General features: G+C 42.9%; 1 protein-coding gene across 5 annotated transcripts; it reads right to left on the bottom strand.

Annotated features, from left to right (window-relative positions):
• Window positions 1-970: 970 nt before the first annotated feature.
• On the bottom strand, window positions 971-26,557 carry LOC308469502 (potassium channel, subfamily K, member 16-like). 5 transcript variants are annotated; one of them, XM_080992057.1, is made up of 6 exons: window positions 26,317-26,557; window positions 15,180-15,380; window positions 13,816-13,936; window positions 8,131-8,294; window positions 5,069-5,231; window positions 971-1,508 (listed from the first exon to the last, which is right to left on the bottom strand). In XM_080992057.1, the coding sequence occupies exons 1-6, from the start codon at window positions 26,446-26,448 to the stop codon at window positions 1,252-1,254; spliced, it is 1,038 nt and encodes a 345-aa protein (XP_080848183.1). In that variant the 5' UTR covers window positions 26,449-26,557; the 3' UTR covers window positions 971-1,251. The 5 variants fall into 5 exon arrangements, with proteins under 5 accessions (XP_080848183.1, XP_080848185.1, XP_080848186.1 ...); XM_080992059.1 differs by lacking the exon at window positions 26,317-26,557 and adding an exon at window positions 24,941-26,310; XM_080992060.1 differs by lacking the exon at window positions 26,317-26,557 and adding an exon at window positions 21,313-21,474.
• Window positions 26,558-27,058: the final 501 nt, after the last annotated feature.

The raw sequence follows: 27,058 nt of genomic DNA on the forward strand, positions 1-27,058 counted from the left end.
GAAAATTCCACCACTTCCCGCCTGCTTTACGTGGGGACCCTGTGCCTCTCCTGATGTTGGATGAAAATGCCCCTTAGAATCATGGAATCATAGAATTGCAGAGTTGGAATGGGTTCCCAGGATCATCTAGTCCAACCCCCTGCAATGCAGGAACCTCAACTTAAGCCTCCAGGACAGATGGCCATCCAACCTCTGCTGAAAAACCTTCAAGGAAGGAAAGTCCACCACCTTCCGAGGGAGCTCGTTCCACGGCTGAACAGCTCTTACTGTCAGAACGTTCTTCCTGATGTTTAGTTGGAATCTCCTTTCTTGTGACTTGAAGCCATTGGTTTGAGTCCTCCCCTCCAGAGCAGGTGAAAGCAAGCATGCTCCCTCTTCCATGTGACAGCCCTTGAGATATTTGAAGACGGCTCTCATATCTCCCCCAGTCCCCTCTTTTCCAGAATAAAAATACCCAGCTCCTTCAACCACTCCTCATAAGGTTTGGTTTCCAGACCCTTGATCATCTTGGTTGTTCTCCACTGCACACATTCCAGTTTTGAGAATCCAGGTAAGACCCTTCCTTTCTCTCCTTATTGCTAAAACACAATACATATCCTGTAATGAAGAGGCATTATAATTTGATGCAGAAAACCCATCTATTTCACAGTTTATTAGGAATTACCGTATTTTTTGCTCTATGAGACTCACTTTCTCCCTCCTAAAATGTAAGGAGAAATGTGTGTGCGTCTTATGGAGCGAATGCAGGCTGCACAGCTATCCCACAAGCCACAACAGCAAGAGGGATTGCTGCTTTCACTGCACAGCGATCCCTCTTGCTGTTCTGGCTTCTGAGATTCAGAATATTTTTTTTCTTGTTTTCCTCCTCCAAAAACTAGGTGCGTCTTATGGAGCGAAAAATATGGTACTAGTTTTTAAGGAATCAGTTGAATGTCACAATGCCATATAATTATAAAAAGCTCAGCGGAAGTTCTTGCGTGTAGCTGATTTTTATGTAATTTTTTTAATAACAATTTATTTTCCAAAAAGATGACATCAAAAGTAAACATAAAAACAACAGTATATAAAACTGATTTTTATGTAATAGCCACCCTCCCTCTCTTGGTTGCTGAAACATAGCTATTTCAGTTTATTAGGAACTGCATAACTTAAAGAGCAACTAGTGAGTTTTTAAGGAATACGCAGAATGTCACAATAGCATATAATTATAAAAAGCTCAGTGGAAGTTCTTGAGTACAACTGATTTTTATGTCAATCTCCACGAGACTGCAATGATGTACTTGTACTCTCCGTCACTGAAAACCTAACAGACTGACCCCTTTGGGACAGTGTTATGTTGTCCCCACTACTCTCTCTTCGTGCGCTGCTTCTTCTTCTTACTGGAGCTGGAGGTTCAAGTAATGAGGATACAAGGTCAAACAGCACAGCTATCCAGGCCAGACCAATGACGATCCAAGTGGCTGCGAGTAGCCGGTAGCCCATAAAATATGTCCTGTCATGCTTCCTCCCTGGAGACATAGAGAAAAGCAACAGTATAGTGTGAGGAGGTGATTTAAAGGACCCGCCAACTCAGACTTCCGGCTTCCGACGATGAGATATGGCAGCCTCCCAAGAGATCAGACAAACAGCTGTGCCAGTAATTCAGGGTTAAATAATTAACCCTGACACACACATCCCGGGGAGGGGGGAGCTGCGCCGCACCACCCGCAGACCGTAGGTTATCTGCGTCCAAGGCACGAATTTAGCAACTCTCCAACGTCAGTCCTGTCAGCCGGGAGTTCCTGCTTCCTAAAAATTAAAAGGTTTGGCAAAAAAATCCAGGCATGTTATGGACGGAACGAGTTAAAAGAAAAACCTGCTAAACTACACAGTCGCTGGAGGCCAAGTTTCGGACTTCAAAAAGACTCCTTTCTTGTCGTTTTGATGAATGAGGTGAGCGGCTGCCGTACTTTTATATTTGTTATATTTGGTATTTCATGACTTGGCGAACCCCACCAAGAAAGAATTAATTACCCAAAGGAAATGCAGGAGGCGTAAAATAATTGGACTTATTGGCGTTATCGCAGTCCTCAACGAAGAGCCCTGATCAAAATTGGCAGAGCAAGATCAGATATGACCAGATCAGCTCGGGATGAGGAGGAAATATGGCGACAGTAGAAGCTCTGACACAGTAAGAAAAAGGATATGATCAGAAAAAGTCTCCTTCAATGGGGGGAGATTGGAGATATATTTTTATTGGAATTACAAAAGGGGTGTTCTTTACAGAAGATGCATTTACTTGCATGGAATTCAGTGGTACCTCGCGTTAAGAACTTAATTCGTTCCGGAGCTCTATTCTTAACCTGAAACTGTTCTTAACCTGAAGCACTACTTTAGCTAATGGGGCCTCCTGCTGCCGCTGCGCTGCCGGAGCACGATTTCTGTTCTCACCCTGAAGCAAAGTTCTTAACCTGAGGTACTATTTCTGGGTTAGCGGAGTTTGTAACCTGAAGCATCTGTAACCTGAAGCATCTGTAACCCGAGGTACCACTGTATTACAGTTTGAGAAGAGAGTGGCGGTGAACTCTGGATGCCTGCCAGCTGTCCGAGGGCCCTGGAGAGCTGGCGTGGGTTTTTATGGGAAAACCGGAACAATCTTTGTGTGACTTACTGATTGCCAAGTACACTCCTACAATACATTTGAAACATTAAAGATCAAAAGACAGTGCGAAGTCGCTAATGAACTTCAACCTTGGATGGAAGTCCAGAGCCTATTAGAACAACAATCAGCAGAAAAAGGAGGGGTCATCGAAGGAGGACTGTGCTTCAAAATATTAAGACTGAGAACAATGTGGAAAAAGCCCTCTGCATGATTATAGAAATAAGGAACGGTCAAATAAAACAAGATAGTTATACCAGCGACTGACTGACCGAGAGAGGAAATTGTCAATATCAGGACTGGAAAATTGTGAAGTAACAAAGAAGACAGCAGAAAGATAAAGGATGGACATTTAGCTCTTGAATCCAGAACCCGGGAAGTCCCATTGAAATTAATTAATTCGGATTATATAATTCCTATTTTGTTTTTGAATGTGGAAATATTTGGTTTGATTTGTTATTAATAATGTTTTTTAATTGGAAAAGGAATAAAAATTATTTACACAAAAAAAGAAAGGACTCGCCAACTCAGTTTATCTAAACTTCGTTAGGTCATGTTCACACCATACATTTAAAACACATTTCTACCACTACACACAGGAAACTACCAATGTCCTATTTGTGATGGTTTAGGCTCATCATGATGTTTGAGCCTGTAAAGGCTTTGGTGTGGTTGCACTACCAAATTTCCAATCAGTGCACATCCTGTAACTTCCTGCTCAATGATGATGATGATATTAATAATTTTATTATTTGTACCCCAACCATCTGACTATACAGGGGTGCCTTCAGATGTCTTCTAAAGGTTTTGTGGTTCTTTATCTCCTTGACACCTGATGGGAAGGTGCCACCACCTCTTCCTGGTTCCCTGTATCCTCACTTCTTGCAGTGAGGGACTGGCCCCAGGCCCTCAGAGGTGGACCTCAGTGTCTGGGCTGAATAATGGGGGTGGAGACGCTCCTTCAGGTATACTGGGCTGAGGCCATTTAGTGCTTTACAGGTCAGCACCAACACTTTTGTGCTCAGAAACGTACTTGAATAGAAGTATAACCACCCCACCCAACCCCACTTACCATTCCTCCCTCCACCTCTTTCCCCCTCTTTTCTTCCTAATAGTTTAAACCAATTCATGAACCAGGAAAGTGGTTCACTAATAATGAACCATGCGTTGTAGATATTACTCCACATTTATTATGCTATTTTTGTGATATACAAATGACATGAGAAAACTTGGTATACTTATTTGTATAACATTATTCTTGTTTATAAAATAATAATAATAATAATAATAATAATAATAATAATAATAGAAATGTAGAAACATTTATTTTCATCCAACATTTGTTGGCAACAGTTTGTTCCAGTTGTTGGCCTCAGGCAGCAGTGGTTGCAGTTGCTAGAATGGTGCAAAATCTATTCATTTTGTTAGATTGTGCCCAATTCTCCAGGTCATTCTGAATTCTGGTTCTGTCTTCTGCGGCATTAGCTATCCCTCCCAGTTTGGTGTCGTCTGTGCATTTGATAAACATCCTCTCAATTCATTCATCCAAGTCATTTATAAAGACAAAACCCTGTGGCACCCCACTTGTCCCTTTTTTGCAGGATGTCAACGAACCATTAATGAGTACTCTTTCGGTTCAGTTCGGTCAGTCAGCCTGCTACAAATCCACCTAACGCTCACCTTCTTCAACCCACAAGTTACCTGCTTCCTCTGGAGAAAATCATGCAGTACTTTGTCAAAAGCCTCACCAAAATCAAGGTATAATATGTCCACAGCATTTCCCTGACCCATCAAGTTTGTAATTTGATCAAAAAAAGAAATGAGATTCTTCTGGCATAACTTATTTTTGAGAAACCCATGCTGGGTCTTAGTAATCACAGCATCCTTTTCTAAATGCTCACAGACCAAATGTTGAATTATCTGTTCTAGGATAGGGATGTCCTTAATAATAATAATAATAATAATAGTAACAATAGTAACAATAAGTTTATTGTTTATACCCAACCCATCTGACTGTGTTGCTCCAGCCACTCTGTGCGGCTTCCAACATATAGAAAAGCTTAATAAAAAAGTAAATTTCCCTATACAGGGCTGCCTTCAGTTGTCTTCTAAAGTTTACTTATCTCCTTGGCTCGTGGGTCATAAACCTCCATACCCTTCAATATTTCTCCAATGAAAATAGGGACATCTTAAGGAAAAGCTGGACATTCCAGGATCAAATCAGAAACTGGGATGGCTTCTGTAAATCCAGAACTGTTCCTGGAAAATAAGTATACTTGGAGGGTCTGTACTTGAGAAACTTAAAATATGGTTTGGGTTCCAAATTATAATCATTGCCAACCATCATTTTGTATGACACCTGATCTGAGCTTTCATATTCTTCAGCACAACAGTGAAGCCCACAATATGAAAGTATTTTGAAAGCCTTACCTATTAGATAGTCTCCAAAACCAATGGTGCTGAGTGTAATAAATGTAAAATAGACAGCTTCACTATAAGTCCAGTCCTCCATCCATTGAAAGAGAAACGAAGGCAAAATAAGAAACATTTGAATCCCCAAAACCACATAGAAGAAAAGATATTTTGCTGTTTTCTGAAAGATAAAGCAAAAAAGAAAATTAAAAAGGTAGGTTTGATGCAACAGAGCTCAGTGTTCTTGGCCTCCAGCCATGCACAGAGATTTTAGGCTGCATTAACAAATAAATAATAATAATTCTACCCTAGTTAGACTTCATCTGGAGCACAATACCCAGTTATCCATATGACACATAAGCCAAGCCACGGTTTAGTGTGGCAGTGCAAGGGTGCAAGTGTTGGAGAAAATAATAATTTAATAAAACTGTATTTTGATCATTCCGTGTTCTTTTGAGTCTATGGCCTGGCTGAACTAAAAAGGCCTGTACCTGCCTTTTTAGTACAGTACAGAACTTTTACAATACAGAACTACCTGCTTTGAGGTACTGTGCATAGTGAATGTCCGTTCGCAAACACTGTTAGAATCTATGGGTTCCACTGTATGCCAAAACAAGAATCAGCTAGGCATGGCAATTGTGATCAGTCTTGAATTGTTTTGTAAAAAAAAAATATGAAAGAGGAAGACATTGGAAAACTTGTAATGAATAGGAAAATTAGTCAAAGTCTTAAGAAAGAAAGACACTGAAAAATGGTTGTATGTGGGGGGCCATCAGGGGGCGCATTGGAAGATGGCCGACAATAACATCTCTCTGACCCACACAAAATAATTAAGAGGCTGATATGGGAGTATGCAGCCTCCCTTGCCCCCCAAGGGAATGGGGGGCACTGCCTTGCCTGCTGTGTCCATAATTCACCACCGGATTCGAAAGAAGGGGGTGAGGGCACTAGGCACGAAGCCCTCGGGTGAGGTCGGCTCTCCCGGACGCTGTCTCTGATCGCGCACTGGTTTGCATCAGCTCGAAATATATAATTGGAAAAGAAGCAAATGCGCATACTTCAAGTGAAGATCGGGAGTAAAGACTGCTGATTAATGGGATCTCTGTGATGCGGAGTGACGGGCTGGACAATAAATCAAGTAAAGACTCATCATTAAAAGATCGGTATGTCGGAGTGAAACGGAAAGGGGGGGAGGAAAAAACTTTTCTTTATTTTTGTCTTATGTGAGTACCCAATAACCCTCCCCCCCAGAGAGAAAGAATCGTTGCAAATTACTAATCACAAGCAGGAGATTAAGAACTGGGTGGAAATGAATTACTGATCAAAGAGAGGACTGGTGGGAACATCGGGAATGGAAAGAAAGCTTTGTGACGCAGTTACAAATGGAGATTCGTTAAGACAGGCCTGCCCACAGGAGGACAAGGGGGAGGAGGACCATGGTCATCGGAATGTGAATGTATGGTTATCGGAATGTGAATTTGACCTGGCAGGGCCCCCTGAGATACAGATTGGCAGGCCTGTGGAAATCAATGGACAGACTATGGGAATGTTCTCTATGGAGGTGTGGAAATGGCGTCTGTCCTTTATGTGATATGGCTCTTGGAGAGTGTAAGATCCACACAGGATATGTTTGTTTTCAACCCGCTTGTGAAGATGATCAGAGATCACAAAGAAAGGAATATATGATAACAACAAGAAGATGAGGAAAATAATAAAGAGACTATCTGGACAGAACTGGACAGAACTGTGAAATTAAAGCAGCAGCAAGAGTGATGTTTGGATCCCTTTTGGAGCTCGAAGTATGGGTACCCCCAACAAAAATTTTAAAAAATTTGGCTGTATAATTTGGAACTAATGTGATTTGGAATTAATGTGATTTGATTGGCCTGTTAATAAAAATTATTTTTTTAAAAAAAGAAAAAGAAAAATGGTTGTATATAATCACACGGCATTATGATGAGGGCTGATCTGAAGAACCAAATGATTTGAATTGGTTCAGGATGACGATATGGGGTTGCACCTGTTAAGATGGTTGTAATCCTTGGATTGGTGAATAAAAATGACGTGTGTAATCTAGAAATGTATAAAGAACATGGCTTTGGATGTGGTTCTTTGCAGCCTTCTTCTTATGTGTGAGGCTGTCCCTATGCACATTTCTTTTTCAGTAAAGGCCTATCATTTCACTTGGAGGTTGCATCCTTTTCTTTTGGGTTGCTCTGTGGGGAAGCTACAGTCGAGGAAGCTCCTTTTAAATTTCTCCAAGACAGGCTGCAGGAGAGGAGATGGTGGCTGCTTTGGCCATAAACTAAGGCATGGTTTGGCTTAGCATGTTTGTCTAAACTCAGGCTCATTGTTTGTGCCTGCAGTCAAACCACAAGCTGTAAGCAAATAAGAAACCTTCATTTTAGAAACAAGCAAGTATCTAAAAGCCTTGGTCTGTCGTAATCCCGTGTTAACTTGGCAAACTTGATTTTCTAAACATTAAAAAAAATGGAACTATAGGGGAAAGTAATCTCCGAGTTTGTAAAACTGTGTTGTACATTTTGTTAATGTTTACGCTTCAAAAGGTGACAATTCAATTTTTGTTCAGCAATTTTTGCACCCACCCTCACACCCACTAACATTTTGGAGAATTAAGAAGCATTAAATTCCATGAATTTGAGAAGATATATTTTGCAAATTTATACTGGAGCCATTTTCACTAAAGGCAAACAGCTGTGTTCCAAAAATATGTACTGCTAAAACAAATAATTTGGGGAGTTTCTCTCATTGCTATTTGAAGGCAGAGCGAGAGTTTATCTTCCTTACTTAATTAGAGGGCATAATTCACATGTCTAATTAATTCTTGTCTTCCTCCTATTATAGAGGCAGCTAATTATATATGCATATGTATATGCAATATAATAGAAGAAGAGCCCTGCTGGATCAGGCAAGGGCCCGTCTAGTCGAGGATCCTGTTCTCATCAAAGCTGACCAGATACCCACAGGAACCCTGCATACAGGACTTGAGTGCAGCAGCAGTCTATGTCACCCTCAGCCTTGTGACTGGTAAGATTAGAAATTATCTCCAGTTGAATTACCTTGTTTTCTTTCCAATACACTTTCTCTGCACAGGTTTCACAGATTCTTGAGACAAAAAAGCCAATATAGTTCAAGCAGATGAGGTTGAAGGGGATTCCAAAGAGAGCAAAAATAACACAAAAGATCTGACCATCTGCTGTTTGGGGACAGAGGTTTCCATAGCCTGTTAAAAGATTAAGAAAGGGTTGCAAAGGACGTCAGCAACTGTCGATTTGCCAATTACCTTCAGATTTTTCAGTTCTTCAAAATTTGTGACACAGTTATTGGATTAAAAAACGAATTACAAAATTCTTATTTCTTTTGGGATAAATTTAGAAATGTATTTGATGATATGTCTTTGGTGATGAAATTGGGCATGCAAGGAGCGTCTTAGATAGAGGAACCACCATCGTGCCCAGATAACAGCCCATAACAGCCCTCAGTGTAAGCCTTCAGGGCATCTGCTCAGACAAACCTCCCTTTTAGGTTATTTTGAGAACGGACTCAATTATGACTTGGCTGATCTATCTGCCAATTCATTCTTATTAAATAATTCTTATCCAGAATGTAAATTGGGACTTCCGGCACGGAATGCCATGGCGTGCAGCGGTCCCATAAAAGCGGATCCCGATTCTGCACTTAATCAAGGATAAAAATGAGAGTAATTATCCTTCTGGAAACACACACACCCCAATCGGAGGGGCGAGCCTTCACTTGCGGGTTGTCCATTAACTGTATCTCGTTCCGACGGATTACGAGGGCAGGGGCACTTAAAGAACAGGCATGTTTTGGAACAAGGAGACATGGGAACCTGCTAAATGAAATCAGCCATTGTGTGCCAAGGTTTTGATCTGGAGAGGACTTCACCGTAACAGGATTATTATGTAAGTGAAGGGGAGCCTTTTGTTCTCTTTTTATATTTATATTATATTTGATGATCTATGATCCAGCAAACCTTCACTAAAGACATATTAAGAAATTATTAGTGGACTGAGTTTATTATTGGAGTACAACTATAAAGGGAATGCAACAGGGACTTTAAAAAAAAGACTTTAGAATCTGCCTACAGAGTTCTTCAAATGAAAGACTGTGAAATACTGTGATGCTTTGTGGCACTGTCTCCTATAGGTAAAGGTAAATGGACCCCTGACCATTAGGTCCAGTCGTGACCGACTCTGGGGTTGCGGCACTCATCTTGCTTTATTGGCCGAGGGAGCCAGCGTATAGCTTCCGGGTCATGTGGCCAGCATGACTAAGCCGCTTCTGGTGAACCAGAGCAGCGCACGGAAATGCCCTTTACCTTCCCGCCAGAGCAGTACCTATTTATCTACTTGCACTTTGAGGTGCTTTCGAACTGCAAGGTTGGCAGGAGCAGGGACCAAGCAATGGGAGCTCACCCCGTCACAGGGATTCGAACCGCCAACCTTCTGATTGGCAAGTCCTAGGCTCTGTGGTTTAACCCACAGCGCCACCCACGTCCCTACTGTCTCCTATGGAGAGTGTTAATTTGGATCTACAACTGCTTTGGTGAGACATCAGCTTGTTAAAAAAGTTGGGAAGATTAAGAACAAAGAGCTAGATGTCAACCCGGAGCATGGCATGATGCCAGTATGCTTTTGGTTCAGATAAACAAGATGGTGACAGTGCTGGCTCTGACGCACTTTGAAAAATCACTCTCGAAGGGAGACAGCGCGGAAAAAGGATGATGCATTATAACATGAAAAGAAGTACAAAAGAAAAGTATTTTACACAGAAAATTATAAGCTTTAAATGCCTCTTGCAAGTTAATGGATATGGATTTTTTAAAATACGAGTGACGTTGTTACACTGGCGGCTGCAAAAAAACAACAACAGAAGAAGGGATCGAGATAGGAATTGTTATTTTTGGATTACATATGAGACCATGTGTGGGACTTTGGAATAAATTATCTCCAAAAGATCAAAACACAGGAAGCCATCTAATGTGTTTAATTTGGAATGTATAATGGGCTTTATAAATTGTATTATGATTTGGTATGATTTGATATCCCCCTTCATGGATCACTGCCTTGCCGTGGCGAAGGGGCTTGAATAACTCAGAGAAGGTATGAGCTATGCCTTGCAGGGCCACCCAAGATGGACAGGTCATAGTGGAGAGTTTTGACCAAACGTGATCCACCTGGAGCAGGAACCGGCAAGCCACTCCAGTATCCCTGCCAAGAAAACTCCATGGACAAAGATTACCATAATAAAAGACAAAAGTGGAAAGGACCTAACAGAAGCAGAAGACATCAAGAAGAGGTGGCAAGAATACACAGAGGAACTATACCAGAAAGAAATGGATGTCTCGTATACCCCAGGTAGTGTGGTTGCTGACCTTGAGCCAGACATCCTGGAGAGTGAAGTCAAATGGGCCTTAGAAAGCACTGCTAATAACAAGGCCAGTGGAAGTCATGATATTCCAGCTGAACTATTTAAAATTTTAAAAGATGATGCTGTTAAGGTGCTACACTCAATATGCCAGCAAATTTGGAAAACTCAGCAGTGGCCAGAGGATTGGAGAAGATCAGTCTACATCCCAATCCCCAAGAAGGGCAGTGTCAAAGAATGCTCCAACTACCGCACAATTGCACTCATTTCACACGCTAGCAAGGTTATGCTTAAAATTCTACAAGGCAGGCTTAAGCAGTTTGTAGACCGAGAACTCCCAGAAGTGCAAGCTGGATTTCGAAGGGGCAGAGGAACCAGAGACCAAATTGCAAACATGCGCTGGATTATGGAGAAAGCTAGAGAGTTCCAGAAAGACATCTACTTCTGCTTCATTGACTATGCAAAAACCTTTGACTGTGTTGACCACAGCAAACTATGGCAAGTTCTTAAAGAAATGGGAGTGCCTGATCACCTCATCTGTCTCCTGAGAAATCTCTATGTGGGACAAGAAGCTACAGTTAGAACTGGATATGGAACAACTGATTGGTTCAAAATTGGGAAAGGAGTACGGCAAAGCTGTATATTGTCTCCCTGCTTATTTAACTTATATGCAGAATTCATCATGCGAAAGGCTGGGCTGGATGAATCCCAAGCCGGAACTAAGATCGCCGGAAGAAATATCAACAACCTCAGATATGCAGATTATACAACCTTGATGGCAGAAAGTGAAGAGGAATTAAATAACCTTTTAATGAGGTAAAAGAGGAGAGCGCAAAATATGGTCTGAAGCTAAACATCAAAAAAAAACGAAGATCATGGCCACTGGTCCCATCACCTCCTGGCAAATAGAAGGGGAAGAAATGGAGGCAGTGAGACATTTTACTTTCTTGGGCTCCATGATCACTGCAGATGGTGACAGCAGTCACAAAATTAAAAGACGCCTGCTCCTTGGGAGAAAGGCGATGGCAAATCTAGACAGCATCTTAAAAAGCAGAGACATCACCTTGCCAACAAAGGTCCGTATAGTTAAAGCCATGGTCTTTCCAGTAGTGATGTATGGAAGTGAGAGCTGGACCATAAAGAAGGCTGATCGCCGAAGAATTGATGCTTTTGAATTATGGTGCTGGAGGAGACTCTTGAGAGTCCCATGGACTGCAAGAAGATCAAACACATCCATTCTTAAGGAAATCAGCCCTGAGTGATCACTGGAAGGACAGATCGTGAAGCTGAGGCTCCAATACTTTGGCCACCTCATGAGAAGAGAAGACTCCCTGGAAAAGACCCTGATGTTGGGAAAGATTGAGGGCACGAGGAGAAGGGGAGGACAGAGGACGAGATGGTTGGACAGTATTCTCGAAGCCACAAACATGAGTCTGACCAAACTGCGGGAGGCAGTGGAAGACAGGAGTGCCTGGCGTGCTCTGGTCCATGAGGTCACGAAGAGTCGGACACGACTAAACGACTAAACAACAATGATTTGATATCATAATAATGTGGCCCATATTGGAGTGTTATTAATGAAAATTAATAAAAATTATATCTAAAAAAAACAGAATTCAATTTGGCTGCTGGTGTAAGAAGAGGCATTAATTAAGAGGCTGAAAAACAAAGCAAAAAGCTTATCTTAAATTATCGATGCTCAATAACGTTTACCAATGGATAAGGATGATCTGCTTAGTTTAAAATCTTCATCTTATATTACTTTTAACTCTCCATTCCTTCAGTGAGATTAAATCCATTAGCATGGGAATAATAATATAATTGTAATTTATTATTTATGTGTCGCCCATCTGACTGGGTTGCCCCAGCCACTCTGGGTGGCTTCCCGTCCCATAGAAACAATACTTCGGTCTTGTCTGGATTCAGCCTCAAACCGTTGGAATGGAATGCGCTGTTTACTTAAAGGGACAGACACAAGTTTTCAAAGCAGAGGCTGCTAAGGGAGAGATGAACAGAACTCAATATGGCAAAGACATGGCTGAACACACCATTGATTGTTAGTATCATCCCACAGTTATTGCATAAGCAATTGCAAGAGTTTAGTTTGGTTTTTATTGTATGTTGAAAAGTTTAAATATATAACCAACATTCTCCATGCAATTGTAAGGACCAGACTTGAGTTGTTTTCAGCTGAGATCCCATGAAGATTTTGCCAAGCACCTCGGAATAATCAGAGACCCAATTAGAAGACTAATAGTATCTACTGATTGAAATTTGCAAGTGGAAAGAGTCAAGAAATGAAGACTCCTGGGATACCTCAAGTCCAAAGGTTGAGAAACAGATAAGCCCTTCTCTTGGGTCTCAGAAGCCGCAGCTTTATGGCCTGCACTCGAAGAATGGATTATTTTATCCCTAGCACACTTGAATCAACAGTTTGTGCTTACCCAGAGCTTTCCAAACGGTGTGTCACAACAAGTTAGTGTGTTGGCTGCAGTGTGTAAGTGTGTCGTATGAATGCTGGAGAGGGGTTAGTTTAACCACCGGTTTGCTAAAGGTAAAGGGACCCCTGACCATTAGGTCCATTCATGACCGACTCTGGGGTTGCGGCGCTCATCTCATTTACCATCCCGCCGGAGCAGTACCTATTTATCTACTTGCACTTTGATGTGCTTTCGAATTGCTAGGTTGGCAGGAGCAGGGACCGAGCAACGGGAGCTCACCCCATCACGGGGATTCGAACCACCGACCTTCTGATCGGCAAGCCCTAGGCTCTGTGGTTTAACCCACAGCGCCACCCGCGTCCCTCTACCGGTTTGCTAGTAAAACTCAATTACTGTGTCACAAATTGATGCATGTATAAAAACTGTGTCACCAACCTGAAAAGTTTTGAAAGCTCAGGATTGAACAGTGCTAAAAGGGTAGGTTCGCCCACTCATTCAGTGCATGGTTTTCTGCATTGAAGGCATTCATCTAGACATAAAGGGTGTGTGGTTTCTTGAGTGTATTTTGTAGCTTACTTGAAAGAAGTAATTTGCATTGGGAGACTGTCATGGGGTCAGTTGCACCTGGTGGGATTTGAACTTGTTTCCCTAGCCCAACTACTTTCCACAGGGTGGTTTTAATAATAGGTTGACCCCAGAAGGGTGGGGAATAAATAACTAATCAGGGAATGGGCTCATTGGGCATATAATAAATGAACTATTTATTTGGCCAGAAAGGGCAAGACAAAGATGAGATGTGAAGGATGATGAAAGAGCAAAAGCAAAGCCTGCACCTTAACACAATTTATCTAAGCGAGAGCAGTTGAATGCCCTGCATACTATATTCGGGGAGAAGCCAGAACTAAATGACAGTACCTATTGTGGCTAACATAGTTCCCACGAAGAAGAAAGAATTAGCGAAATCCCAGCTGCTGTGTTTATCATGAGGTTTGGTTCCTACTGGATCTATTCCCAACCGAACAGCTTTTACCAGTTTCTGCAATTGAAGGCAAGACTCAGTTTGAATATTCCAACAATAAGAATAGCCCCTCCTCTGATTATCACTAGATACTGCTAACCAAATTGCTATGCACTCAGAAGGGAAGTTCTTCTGGATCCGTCGAGCAACCATGGCATTTCTTTCAGCCAGAACTTTCTGGAACTCATTTCTGGCACCTCTCAAGTAGGAGCCTTTGCCGTTAGAGGGGAATGAGGGAGGTTTCTCTCCCTTGAACCCAAGAGAGGGTTTTGTGGCAATGCATAAATGGCTTGGCTTGCCTGTCTTCATAAATTCTTTTGGACAGAGTCTGCTTGGAGTATTGGCTCTCCCATATTCTCAGTCAACAAAACAATGGTGAGACGACATCATCTCCCACCCTCTGTTCTAAGGCACAAGCACACTTTTCAAGGCAGTTAACCAGACAATGATTCAGCTTTTCTGTGACCTTGAACAGAGTCACCTGTTTTGCAACTGCTATATGACGTATGTTCTCCTTTCGCCAATATAGTGCTACCTCGGGTTAAGAACTTAATTCGTTCTGGAGGTCTGTTCTTAACCTGAAACTGTTCTTAACCTGAAGCACCACTTTAGCTAATGGGGTCTCCTGCTGCCGCTGCTGCACAATTTCTGTTCTTATCCTGAAGCAAAGTTCTTAACCCGAGGTAATATTTCTGGGTTAGCGGAGTCTGTAACCTGAGGCATATGTAACCTGAAGCATATGTAACCCGAGGTACCACTGTATATTCTTTGCAAAATATGTTTCCCAACAAATGCAGTACAAATGCTAACAAAAACCTGCTCCTTATAACTAAATCGGAGAAAACGTCAATTTGGGTTTTCAATGATTGCTGTTAACAAGCTGGTTTTCATGAGGAAAGCCCCAGAGCAACGAAATGGTGCTCAGACACGGAGCTTTAAATCACGGCCAGGCCTGGAAAGAGTGGAGGAAAGCTCAGTGTGGAGAAGCCCATGCTGCCTCCAACAGTGGTGGCAGAACATAGCCATAATGGCTAGTAGCCATTCATTGTCTTATCCTCCAACAATTTGCCTAATCCTCCATGGGGATAACATTTCACATGCAGAAGGGTGAGTCCTTATGGCTCTATGCTGGCCACTGATTCTGTCCCCACCTCAGTTTCCACCCCTAAACTGTATTCCCCCAATATATACTTTCTGACCTCTCAACCTCTGGTGTCCTGCCACGGTCTATCCTTTCAGTCTTGCTAAAGTAATGCCTTACCTGTATGAATACCTCCACCTCTTCTGGGCTGAGAGCGGTGTAGTTTGAAAAGAATTGTGCTTTCATGCGAAACGTTGCTTCTTCTAGTCTTTCGTGGTGATCATTCTCCAGAAGCTCAATGACGAGGGCACCCATCACTATGTAAGTCATGTAGCCAGCCAGCAGTAGTATGCCCTGCTTCCTGCTGACACGCATCTTGTCCTGTGTGGGAATGAGAGCCAAGGAAGAAGCAGACACAAGAGCAACTATAGTTTAGTAAGCAAGTCCTTATTTGTCTTCACCCAGACTCAACAGTACAGCCCCATAGCTGAGCACTCTCCATAGCTGGACCCAAGCTAACCAAATGAATTTCAATAGGGACGAATGTAAGGTTCTGCACTTAGGCAGGAAGAACCAGATGCACAAATAGAAAATGGGGGACACATGGCTAAGTAGCAGTACATGTGAAAAGGATCCAGGGGTCTTGGTGGACCACAAGCTGAACATGAGTCAACCGTGTGTTATTAACACCACAAGATTTATCTAAATTAGTATCGTTAAACATCAACAAAATGTAAATGACATTCCCAGAGGAATTGAAGGAGGCAGTGGTGCACCCACTCTTAAAGAAAACATCATTAGATCCTTTAGATCTATCCAATTACCGCCCAGTTTCGAATCTTCCGTTCCTGGGTAAGGTGATTGAGAGAGCGGTTGCTGAACAGCTTGGTGGGTTTCTGGATGAAACCTCGGCTCTGGATCCATTCCAATCCGGCTTCTGCGCTGGTCATGGGACCGAGACGGCTCTGGTCTCCCTAACAGATGATCTACGTAGGCAGCTGGATCGAGGCAGGTTGGGGCTGCTGATTCTTCTAGACATGTCATCAGCCTTCGACATGGTCGATCACGAACTCCTGGACCACTGCCTCTTCGACGTGGGGATCCAGGGCACAGTCCTTCAATGGCTGCGCTCGTTTCTCTCTGGTCGGGGACAGAGGGTGGTGCTTGGGAGGGAATTGTCATCGCACCACTCCTTGGTGTGTGGAGTGCTTCAGGGTGTGATACTCTCCCTGATGCTTTTCAACATCTTTATGCGCCCCCTCGTCCAGCTTGTCTGGAGTTTTGAGTTGGGCTACCATCAGTACGCTGATGACACACAACTCTATCTGTTGATGGATGGCCATCCTGACTCGGCCCCAGACACACTGATCAGATGTTTGGAAGCTGTGGCTGGATGGTTACGTGGGAGCCGGTTGAAGTTAAATTCTTCGGGGGACTTCCGGGGTGGTGCCATCGGCAATGGCAGATTCCCTCTGAACAGGAGGGACTAGCTCCGCGGGAAACGGGTCTTTTCCGCTACGGCGAAGCGGGGACCCTTTTAAAAATCACAGGCGGATGAAGCCTGTGACCATGGGACTCGGCGGGCACCTTTAGCGCCCCCCCAACTCGCTAAGGAACCCACTAATGGGCTCCGAAGTGAAGAGGGGGAAGTGGCGCGGTGCTGTGAGTCAATTGCTATTTCCGTGGAGCGAAGCCGCACAGCCGTTGCCGGAGAGCGCTGCCTTTTTCCTGGGACAATTTGGACTCTGAAATAAGCACCCGTGAGTACTTAGACTTTGAACAACTGGACATTAGATAAGGACTTGCGAGCAGAAAGGAATTGGATTTTAAAAAGCTATTTTAATTTGGTACGGAACGGGAAAGTCTAAACAGGAAGTCAGCCTTCCGTTCTTCTGTAGACAGAATAAAGCAAAGACAACGTAAACTAGAGCTTAGAAAATTGCCTTTAAAGGATTGGATTTCATCATTTAAAATTGTGGAACCCCCCTTCGACAGCAGGAGAAGGAGGGGGATCTTTTCCGGACTGTTTAAAGTGAGTTTAAAGTAAAGTAACTTTCCTCCGTCCTGATCCTGGAGCGGGGTGTCAGGACTGATGTTTGAAGTTCATTGACCAGAGACAAGCATTTTGACAGATAGCTAAAAGAAGAGAAACATAGCGATTCCACTGCTTCCCTTCGCATCTTTAAGCAACAAATATTGACAAAGTATCTCAAAAAGGGAAATTTTGTTGCAAGAACAAATAGAAGTTTTCCCCCTAGAGGGAGACTGTGTAACTGTAACTAACTCCAGAGAGCCGGCAGCTGTTACAGATAACAATCGTGGGAACAGGTATTCGACCTTGCAGGACAATGTATTCAGAAGCTTTGTTGTGTGCTTTCTATAAAACAAATGCCCTACTGGAACAATTACATGAAAAGGTGAATTGGATGGCGACTTCGACTAGAAATTTTCAACAGGCAGTGGGAAATTTTGAACAGACAGTGGGAAAATATGTGGAGCCCACTCAGGAATTAAATCAGGAGTGTGTCCTGACAGAACAGGCCCAACAGGAATATGAGTTTTCGGATTTGACAAATGAACTTGGAAAAAGCCAGATTTGGAAAGAAAAGGTTTGGTTTGGCTTGGAAATGGGGGGCTGGATTGACCCCCCTATGCTGGGATGTTTGGACTTTTCAAATCTGACAATGGGCCTTGAGATGTTTGGGATTGTGGGGGCTCTTAATTTCGGAGGGTCTTTGAAACATGCTTTTAAATACCATATGGAACTCAGTGTTGAATATGGAAAGGGGGCTGATCTGTCGAGAAGGGTTAAAAATATTGCCAAGCTGGAGTTACCACGAGCAGGAGACAAGGGAAAATACAGTTACAAATATGAAGAAGAGCTGCGGAACGGACATGGAAGAGACTTGAGGGCCTCGGATATAAGTCTGCCAGGTTAATGGGCTAGATTGACGGGATAATAAGGACTGACAAAACCCGGAACCAGGAGGAAGGGACGTTGGATGAAGATTGGATTTGTTTGTATTTCTTCTTTCTACCATTAGAACTGTTTTATAAAATTGATGAATGTTAGAAAAATGTTGGAATGAAACTACTTGGCTTTAGTAAAGATGTTTAAAGAATTATGAAAGAATATTATGGTTATGAGAAGTTGGTAAGGATAAGAGTTAAGTTTTAAGCTTTAAGGTTTATTATATTATAGAAAGATAAGATTAAAACAGTTTAGGGTAATGTAATGACAGAATATTATGAAATATGGAAAGGATTTGCTGGGATAATTAATAACTAGGATACAAAGAAAGGGAGGAGGAGGAGGTCAAAGAAAGAAGGTAATGACAGTTGAGGATATGAGAATAATGAATTTGTTTTTAAATGTTTTTTAATTGTGTGTGATGTATTTTTGTATTTTTTTTCTTTTTGTCACTTTTTCTTATTTTTGAATTTGTATTCATACGGTTGGAAGGGGTTTGTTTGTTTGTTTTTCTACTTTGTTAATTATTTTTATTTTGTATTTTCTACTGCTTTTATTTTATTTGGTAACACTTTGAAAATTTCAATAAATATCTTATAAAAAAAAAATGAAGTTAAATTCTTCGAAGGATGGATGGCAGCTAACAAATTGAGGTTGAATCCTGACAAGACAGAAGTACTGTTTTGGGGGGACAGGAGACAGGTGGGTGTGGAGGACTCCCTGGTCCTGAATGGGGTAACTGTGCCATGAAGGACCAGGTGCACAGCCTTGGAGTCATTCTGGACTCCATGGAGGCACAGGCCAATTCTGTATCCAGGGCAGCTGTTTATCAGCTCCATCTGGTATGCAGGCTGAGACCCTAGCTGCCCACAGACTGTCTCGCCATAGTGGTGCATGCTCTAGTTACCTCTCGCTTGAACTACTGCAATGCGCTCTATGTGGGGCTACCTTTGAAGGTGACCCAGAAACTACAACTAATCTAGAATGCGGCAGCTAGACTGGTGACTGGGAGCGGCTGCCAAGACCATATAACACCAGTCTTGAAAGACCTACAGTGGCTCCCAGTACGTTTCCAAGCACAATTCAAAGTGTTGGTGCTGACCTTTAAAGCCCTAAATGGCCTCGGTCCAGTATATCTGAAGGAGAGACTGCACCCTCATCGTTCTGCCCGGACACTGAGGTCCGGCACTGAGGGCCTTCTGGCAGTTCCCTCGCTGTGAGAAGCCAAGTTACAGGGAACCAGGCAGAGGGTCTTCTCGGTAGTGGCACCCGCCCTGTGGAATGCCCTCCCCTCAGATGTCAAAGAGAAAAATAAGTACCAAACTTTTAGAAGACATCTGAAGGCAGCCCTGTTTAGGGAAGCTTTTAATGTTTAATAGGTTATTGTATTTTAGTGTTTTGTTGGAAGCCGCCCAGAGTGGCTGGGGAAACCCATCCAGATGTGCAGGGTATAAATAATAAATAATAAATAATAATAATTATTATTATTCAAAGACAGAGGTACTTTGGCTGGGTCAGGACGATATGGGATTGGGGGGGGCAACTCCCATCTCTTGCGGGGGTGCAATTAGTGCCAGCACTGTCCGTTAAGAGTTTGGGTGTAATCTTCGACACCTCCCTTTCCATGGAGGCGTAGATTGCAGGCTATAACAAAGGTGGCATTTTTTCATCTCCGCCAAGCTAAGCAGTTGGCTCCTTACCTCTCTCACCCTGACCTAGCCACTGTGATCCACACGACGGTCACCTCCAGTCTGGATTATTGTAACTCACTCTACGTGGGGCTGCCCTTGAGACTGACCCAGAAACTCCAGCAGGTGCAGAATGCCGTGGCGAGACTCCTTACGGGGTCCTCGCTGCGGGATCACATTCACCCAGTGCTGTACCAGCTGCACTGGCTCCTGATGGAGTACAGGGTCAGGTTTAAGGTGCTGGTTTTAACCTTTAAAGCCCTATACGGCCTAGGACCCTCATACCTACGGAACCGCCTCTCCTGGTATGTCCCACGAAGGACCTTACGGTCTTCAAACAAAAACATCCTGGAGGTCCCAGGCCACAGGGAGGTTAGGCTGGCCTCAACCAGAGCCAGGGCTTTTTCGGCTGTGGCTCCGATCTGGTGGAACGCTCTGTCACAAGAGACTAGGGCCCTGCGGGATTTGACATCTTTCCGCAGGGCCTGCAAGACAGAGCTGTTTCACCAGTCCTGTGGCCAAGGCTCTCGCTTTGGTAATCCTCACAGAACTCTAGCCCAATTGTTGCCATTAATTTGATTTAAACTGATTTTATAATGAATTGATTTTAGAATGCTGTATTATTTTACTGTTGTTAGCCGCTCTGAGCTCGGCTTTGGCTGGGGAAGGCGGGATATAAATAAATTATTATTATTATTATTATTATTATTATTATTATTATTATGAGGTATCAATGGATATCAAGAAATGGCAGTCATTGAACCTGACCCTGTGGGGGAAAGTCAATGCTCTTAAACTGAACATAATATCTAGACTAGTTTATGTCTTAAGAGGAATTCCAATTCACAAAATTAAATATTTGTTTAGAAAATGCCTTTGGGACTCTTCAGTTCCAAGAATATCGATTCAAAAAATTCAAATATTGATAAAGGAAGGAGGATTTGGGATCCCAGATTTAGGATTGTATCACTAAAAAAGACTGAGACTGATGAAATGGAAAAATAAAAGTGAGGCTCCCTTCCATGATTGGATTTAAGACATACAAACTTGCAACATATGAGCAACTTGCGTTTAAAGCAGACTTGCCGTGGACAAATTCAATGATATGCTGAATCCATTCTTACAAATACTGTACGTAGTAGGTTAAGATCTGGTGAATTAGAATAAAAACTCTGTAAAGGATACAGTTTGGTTTTTCCTCTCTCCCCTCTTTACTTTGCCTTCTACATGGTTTGAAAAAAATTGTCTCTAGAAAATGATTGCAAGGAAGCTCTCAAATGACAAAACCATATGTGAATATGTTGCTAGAAAAACTCGAAAAAAATCTTCATGTCGTATAGGTGTCTAAAATAAAAGATTATATTGACTGTGCAAAAAGCAACTGCTTCAATTACTTCTTGGGAAAGTTGTTTGGAGTGTTAGGACTCCATATGAAAACCCACTTTCTCTTTCCAGGTTTGGTTTGGTTGGTTTGGTTTGGTTTGGTTTGGTTTTTTTAAGAAATACAGTTCATTGGGAAACATGGAGGATGAAAACCAGGAGGTTTTGTCATGTTGGAGCTAATGTGTTTTCCCACATCCATAACCAGCCCCGGGGTCATTTGGAGGAGGGAATTGAAAGGAGCGGAGAGGTCTTTGCTTGGCTCCTCACTCACCCTGATAGGGACATTCGATTCCAAATCCTCTTAAATGATCCACTCCTTCGACTTCCAATATCTGATGGGAGAGTCTCAGTGCTTCCCTTTCACTGGGTAGCTATTTGGTAGGAGCAGCCTGACCACACCTTCATGGGCTCTATGAGGTCATGGGTATATTACTCTCTTTTGTGGACTGGCTTACCTGGTCCTCTGTGAGGTCACGCCCTCTGTACCTGCTGTGCTGCTGAAAGCCTCCAGGTCTGAGAGGCTGGTGGGAAGATCAGACCAAAATATTTTAGAAATCTACAGGGAACAAGCCTGATCTATTGTTACATTAAGCAATGGGAATGCTCATCAGATTTGCAGATGGCACAAAACTGGGAGGGGTAGCTAATGCCGCAGAAGAAAGAATCAGGATTGGGGGTTGCCATTTGTTCTCTTTGTCCTCATGGGCAGAGTCATCATAGCGATCCATAGTTAAGAGCAGAAGTCAACAAATGTGTCCCCTTTTTTGCAACCCTACATTGAGCCCCAGCTAACAAAATGAATTGCAGTAGGGACAAATGTCAGGTTCTGCACTTAGGAGGGAAGAACCAGATGCACAAATATAGGGGGTGGGGGTGGACAATCTGGCTTACTAGCAGTACATGTGAAAAGGATCTAGGGGTTTTGGTGGACGACAGGCTGAACATGAGTCAATAGTGTGATACAGCAGCAAAGCTAATGCTATTGTTAAACCCTCAGAATGAATAAATGCTAGGATTTTGGTTAATTGGGATATGGATTAGAACATATTCTGCAGAGCTGTTCCAGACAGATAATTCCTGGGCTGGCTTATGCAAATCAACCTGGCTGACCGAGGGCTATCAAGAGTACTATAGGGGTCGTTAACAATGCAAGGGAACTTCCCTCTTGCCCCTAGGTGTGAACAAAGACTGGGGATTTGGTAGGTTGCCAGGGTACCTGCTTTGGGGGAAGGCAAGGGGTTTCTGGGGGGAAGAAGGAGGGGGAAGGAGAGCTCCATCTTGGAGAGAAAGGCTGAAGGATGCTTGTACTGCTGCCTCTTGAACTGATCATGCCTTAAGATCTAGACTCCCTCCATGCAGACTGAAGGTGTAAATAGCTGAATAAACCCTATTTCTTAAAGTATGACAGTTTCCACCTTGTCTTCTATTCTCCAAAGTGACTCTTGGCTACATCAACAGAAACATAGTGTCCACATCACAGGAAGTAATAAAGGTATCAAGAGTCTAGAAGCCAAGCCTGATGAGGAACGGTTGAAGGAGCTGGGTATGTTTATTCTGAACAAGAGGAGACATGAGAACTATCTTCACATTCAGGAGGACCCAACCATTGAACCACGCTCAACATAGAGGGTGCCCAGCTCCTGCCAGCAAATATTGAGGGGGCTGAAGACCCTTCCACCCCTAGAAGTTGGGGCGCCTGTCCTAAATCCCATCAGCTGGCAGACCATAGGAAATAGCCTTAAATCAAGTCAGATAATTGGTTTGTCTGGATGAGCATCAGCTACACTGGCCAGCAGAAGCTCTCCCGGGTTTTTAGTCTTCCCCAGCCCTATCTACAGATAGAGTCTTGAACATTTAGCATTTAAAGCATGTTCTCTGCCACTAAACTGTGACCCTTCCTCATCTCTTGAATATCGGATTATGCCTTCAGAGCCTTTCCAGGCAATCGGTTTCTCCTAACAGGAATATTGTGGTGTTTCTAAATGTCAAGGGGAGGTACAGCCATCTTTCTTCCAGATAGCATCTCTTTTTGCAAGTCAGTTGCATTTCCCCAGAAATGATCCGCAGCATTTGTTCTCTGTGAAATGCACCCAGCGTGAACTTGCTTTGCACTGATTAAGTGCTTTGTGGCCTGGCAGCACTATCCCTGTGATAAACAACAGTCGTCCCTTTTTCCTGCGCCATGTTACAACTCTCATTTAAAACCTTTCTATATCTGAGGGCTGGGAAGAGAGGAGCATTTGGGTAGCTGTTTAAAAACAAATGCCTCTGAAAAGGCAAGGAACAACAGCAATGCCATCCTCTTCCCTAATAACTAGGATTGACAGGTCTCATGGGGCCAGTGAAGTACAGTGGAACCTTGGAAGCCGAACGCCTTGAAACTCGAACGTTCTGGCTCCCAAATTTCAGGACTCCCCCGCACCCCCTCCATGGAGTCCCATTTTAAACATTTATTTCTACATAGTCTTCCATACTCCAATTTTTATATCAAAACATATTATCCATAGTAATTGTTACACTACAAGTGAAATCAAAATTCTGGTAATGTTTCCATCTGCTAACAGTGGTCTCCTAAATAACTTATAATTTCCCCCCCATCTGAAACCCAAGGTTTACCAAATGTGAAATATATCTGCATATTATTGTAATGATCTCAGGCAGGTAAGCAAGTCCCGATAAAAATTCATGACCCTCTGGCAGTTTTATGGTACGTTTATTTACAAATTATACCCAGAGCAGTGCTCTGAGCCTGCCGCTCTTTGCTACGAGTCGGTCACTTTGAGTCTCCGTTCCTGTCACACCACGAAGGGTGCCAAAGTCCAGACCTTCCTCTTTTGCACTTCTATTGCACTTTAACCCTTTCAGCCCTTCTGATTCGGGGAGAAGGTGGGTGGATTCCCTCCCACTCTCAGAAGAGCCCTCTGAACACTGTTTCTCTGCTGGTTGCATAGCAACCCCCTCAATGCCATCTATCTCTCCCCCTCCTCCTGCCTGCGAGCTGTCTGAGTCTGCTGCTCTGTTTGAGTCTGGGAACTCTTGGTGAAGGGGGGCCGAGCTAACCCACTCCTGCTCTGTCTGCATTCTTTCGTCTCCAGAGTCAGACTCTGGCTCTCTCTGTACTGGCATTCCTTCATCTTCAGAGTTTGACTCTTCCCAGGCGTTCGATTCAGTCACGTCCCTGACAATTATTTTCAGCTATCCTACCCCACTAATGAAAATAGTGCTGTGCTGTACTCTTAAGAACATCATTGACAGCCCAAGATGGCTTGCTTCCCCATTCTGTTTCCAGGGAAGACAACAAGGAACCTTGCAGCACCTTAACAGCATGAAACAAGGTAAGAGGAAGATATTTAGCTCTCCCAGAAGCAGAGCATCTCTGCAAATGTAGTAAACAGGAACCTGATACTTTGGAGCATATTTTCTTTTCTTGTGATTTTGACATTTATGCCAGAAGACAATTATTAGAGGCCATACAACTCAACAGGCTCAATTCTATGCCACCAACGGTTCAGGACCTGCTCTCGGACAGGAATGATCAAATTACTTTAATAGTGGCTGAATTTTTGAGTGCTGTCCATGTAGAAAGACTAGGCCATTATAAAGAGATTTAGTGGTTCTTAATTGATTGGTGATGTGGTAGTGTTATATTGTATTATTTATGCAAATTGATTTTCTCTGGCGTTAAAGATCTGACTGGGACAAACCTTGTTATGCTGAGCTCGTATTTTGCACAATTTGTATACAGTGTTTGTTTGATAATGTGTGGTTTGCTATGCCTAATAAAGGATTGACTTATTATATGAGCCACCCTAGCCACTAGAAGGCTGTGAAAATTTGTGACCCTCCTCCTGACAAATTACTCCTTTAGGTTTGTATTGTGTAGGAGAGGTCCGCCTTACAGGGTTGTCGTTCTGAGTCCCAATGTTCTCTCTGAGTTTCCAGTCATTATTTTTCTTGAAAGGACTGGGTACTAATGCTCGCCCTAAGTCTCCTTCCATTTCATCTAACAAGGTAGAGACTTCAGTTACTGTTTCCAGTTTCTTATCTTTAAGGAACCAGCGTAGGTGTGCAGGAACCTGTCTATAAAATTACTCTAAACTGGTCAACTGTTTAAGTTCATCAAAGGTTTTGATTTTACTTCCTTCCACCCATCTGTCCAGAGCTTTATCAATACGGCTACTCAGTTGCGCATAAGTTTCTTTTAATGTCACAAAAGGCTTTTCTGCTTTGCTCTGCAGTTAAACCAAACCGCCCTTTCATTCTTTCTTTGAATGTGAGATAATCAGAGGTTTCATCTTCTCTTAAATCTGAGTATATTTCACTCAAAGTTCCACATATCTGTGGATGTAAATACAGCATCCAGTTTTCCTCAGGAATATTTAAGTCCTTACAGGTCTGTTCAAAACTTAGCAGGAATGCCTTTGACGCACTTAGGGAAATCTCTTTACATTAGCTGAGGTAAAGTCTCCACCCCCTAGCAATAGATGTGGCAGTTCTGCTCTCAGCTTAATTTCCTCCATTTTAAAAAGAAACATGTCTTTTTCATGGGCCATCTTGGCCTCCCTTTCTCTCTCTTCTTGGGCTAATCTGGCATTTCTTTCTTTTTCTTTTCCCTCATGAGCTAATCTGCTCTCTCTCCACCATATCTCTCTCAGCCTGTATCTGTGCTAACTGAATGTCAGCTGCAATTCTGGCCTGTTCAGCTGCTATTCTTGCTTTCTCCTTTCCTTTCTCTGCTTCAACTTATGTCTTTCTTTCTCTGTTTCAACTTTATGTCTTTCTTTCTTTCTTTCTTTGCTTCAACTTTAGCCAATTCTAATACTAGCCTCAGCATTTCTAATTCAGTATTAGGATTCTCCTCAGATGCAACAGCTCCCTGTACTGGGTCACCCCGAGTCTCTTTTGCCTGGTGCTTGCTGGCCATTTTCTGACAGAAAAAAATTCTTCTTTCAATAAAATAACCGTAGTACTTTATTAAACTGGATGTTCTATATATGCACGTTTCTGTGGGGTTTTTAACTTCGTATCACAGCGCTGCCACTACTTAATATGCAACGGTGCAATGGCACTCTCTCTCCCTGGCGCCGCTGCGCCAGCCCTCTGCTTCCCTTTCCCTCAGTGAAATCCCCAATGGAGAATGAATCACAAGTGACAGTCAGTATTTTCCATCACAACATGCCACTCTTCTTTTCAGAAGCTTAGTTTGATCAGCATCGAGTATACAACTCGATGCTGATCAAACTACAAACTACATTACTTCTGGTAAATGAGCCACCTTAGCTGCTAGAGGGCCATGAAAATTTGTGTCCCAGACTGTTTCTTGTCTGCCCGTGTTGTATCTGAAACCCGAGGAGCACATTGGTTGCCAGATGTGAAATACATTGGCAATATTTGCATTAAGGGGCATGGCGAACTCAGATCTATTAATTTTTAGTATGCCTGTTCTTACGGCCTTTTAAATGTGTTTGTTCGAGTGGAGGCCATTGTTTTGTTTTGGGCTTTGTTTTAACTATTTGTTTTGTCCTTTTACCCTGTATTTTTTTTCTTGTGAACCTCCCCGAGACCTTCAAATGAAAGGCGGTGTATACATTTAATAAAGAATGAAAAAAATAAATAGTTGACTACAGCCCTTTGTTGTCGTTGTGGGAGTGCTTCCAACTGAACATCCAAGCATCAGCATTGAGATGGAAGAATCTCCTTTCCCAAACTGAGTGGTAGAACATCTGCTTAGCAGGCAGCAAGTCCTCAGTTCAAACTCCAGCATTTCCAAACTCCTGTTTGAAATTCTGAATTGCTGCTTGCAGTCAGTCTAGACCGTATTGTGCCAAATGTCCCACTGGTCAGACTCTGTGTAAGGCAGCTCCCCGTGTTCCTAAGCATTCTAAATGGAGTGCATTTGTTAAGGAATGCAGACTCTCCAAGTTTCCATCCCTGTTTTTGATATGATCCTTAGGATGTCCCTATTTTCACTGGAGAAAAGCTGGAGAGTATGGGAATGACTCCATCTCACTAAGAAC

This window comes from Podarcis pityusensis, assembly GCF_964106645.2.
Source record: "Podarcis pityusensis genome assembly, chromosome: 1".
Taxonomy (NCBI): domain Eukaryota; kingdom Metazoa; phylum Chordata; class Lepidosauria; order Squamata; family Lacertidae; genus Podarcis; species Podarcis pityusensis.

What these genes read in the sequence shown, in the direction of transcription:
- LOC308469502 (XM_080992057.1), bottom strand. Translation starts at nt 26,448, where the DNA reads ATGCCCCTTAATGCAAATATTGCCAATGTATTTCACATCTGGCAACCA. An exon ending in TGTATTGGAAAGAAAACAAG is followed by an intron (nt 5,232 to 8,130) that starts GTAATTCAACTG and finishes TTTATCTTTCAG; the next exon opens with AAAACAGCAAAATATCTTTT. An exon ending in TTTTGGAGACTATCTAATAG is followed by an intron (nt 1,509 to 5,068) that starts GTAAGGCTTTCA and finishes CTATGTCTCCAG; the next exon opens with GGAGGAAGCATGACAGGACA.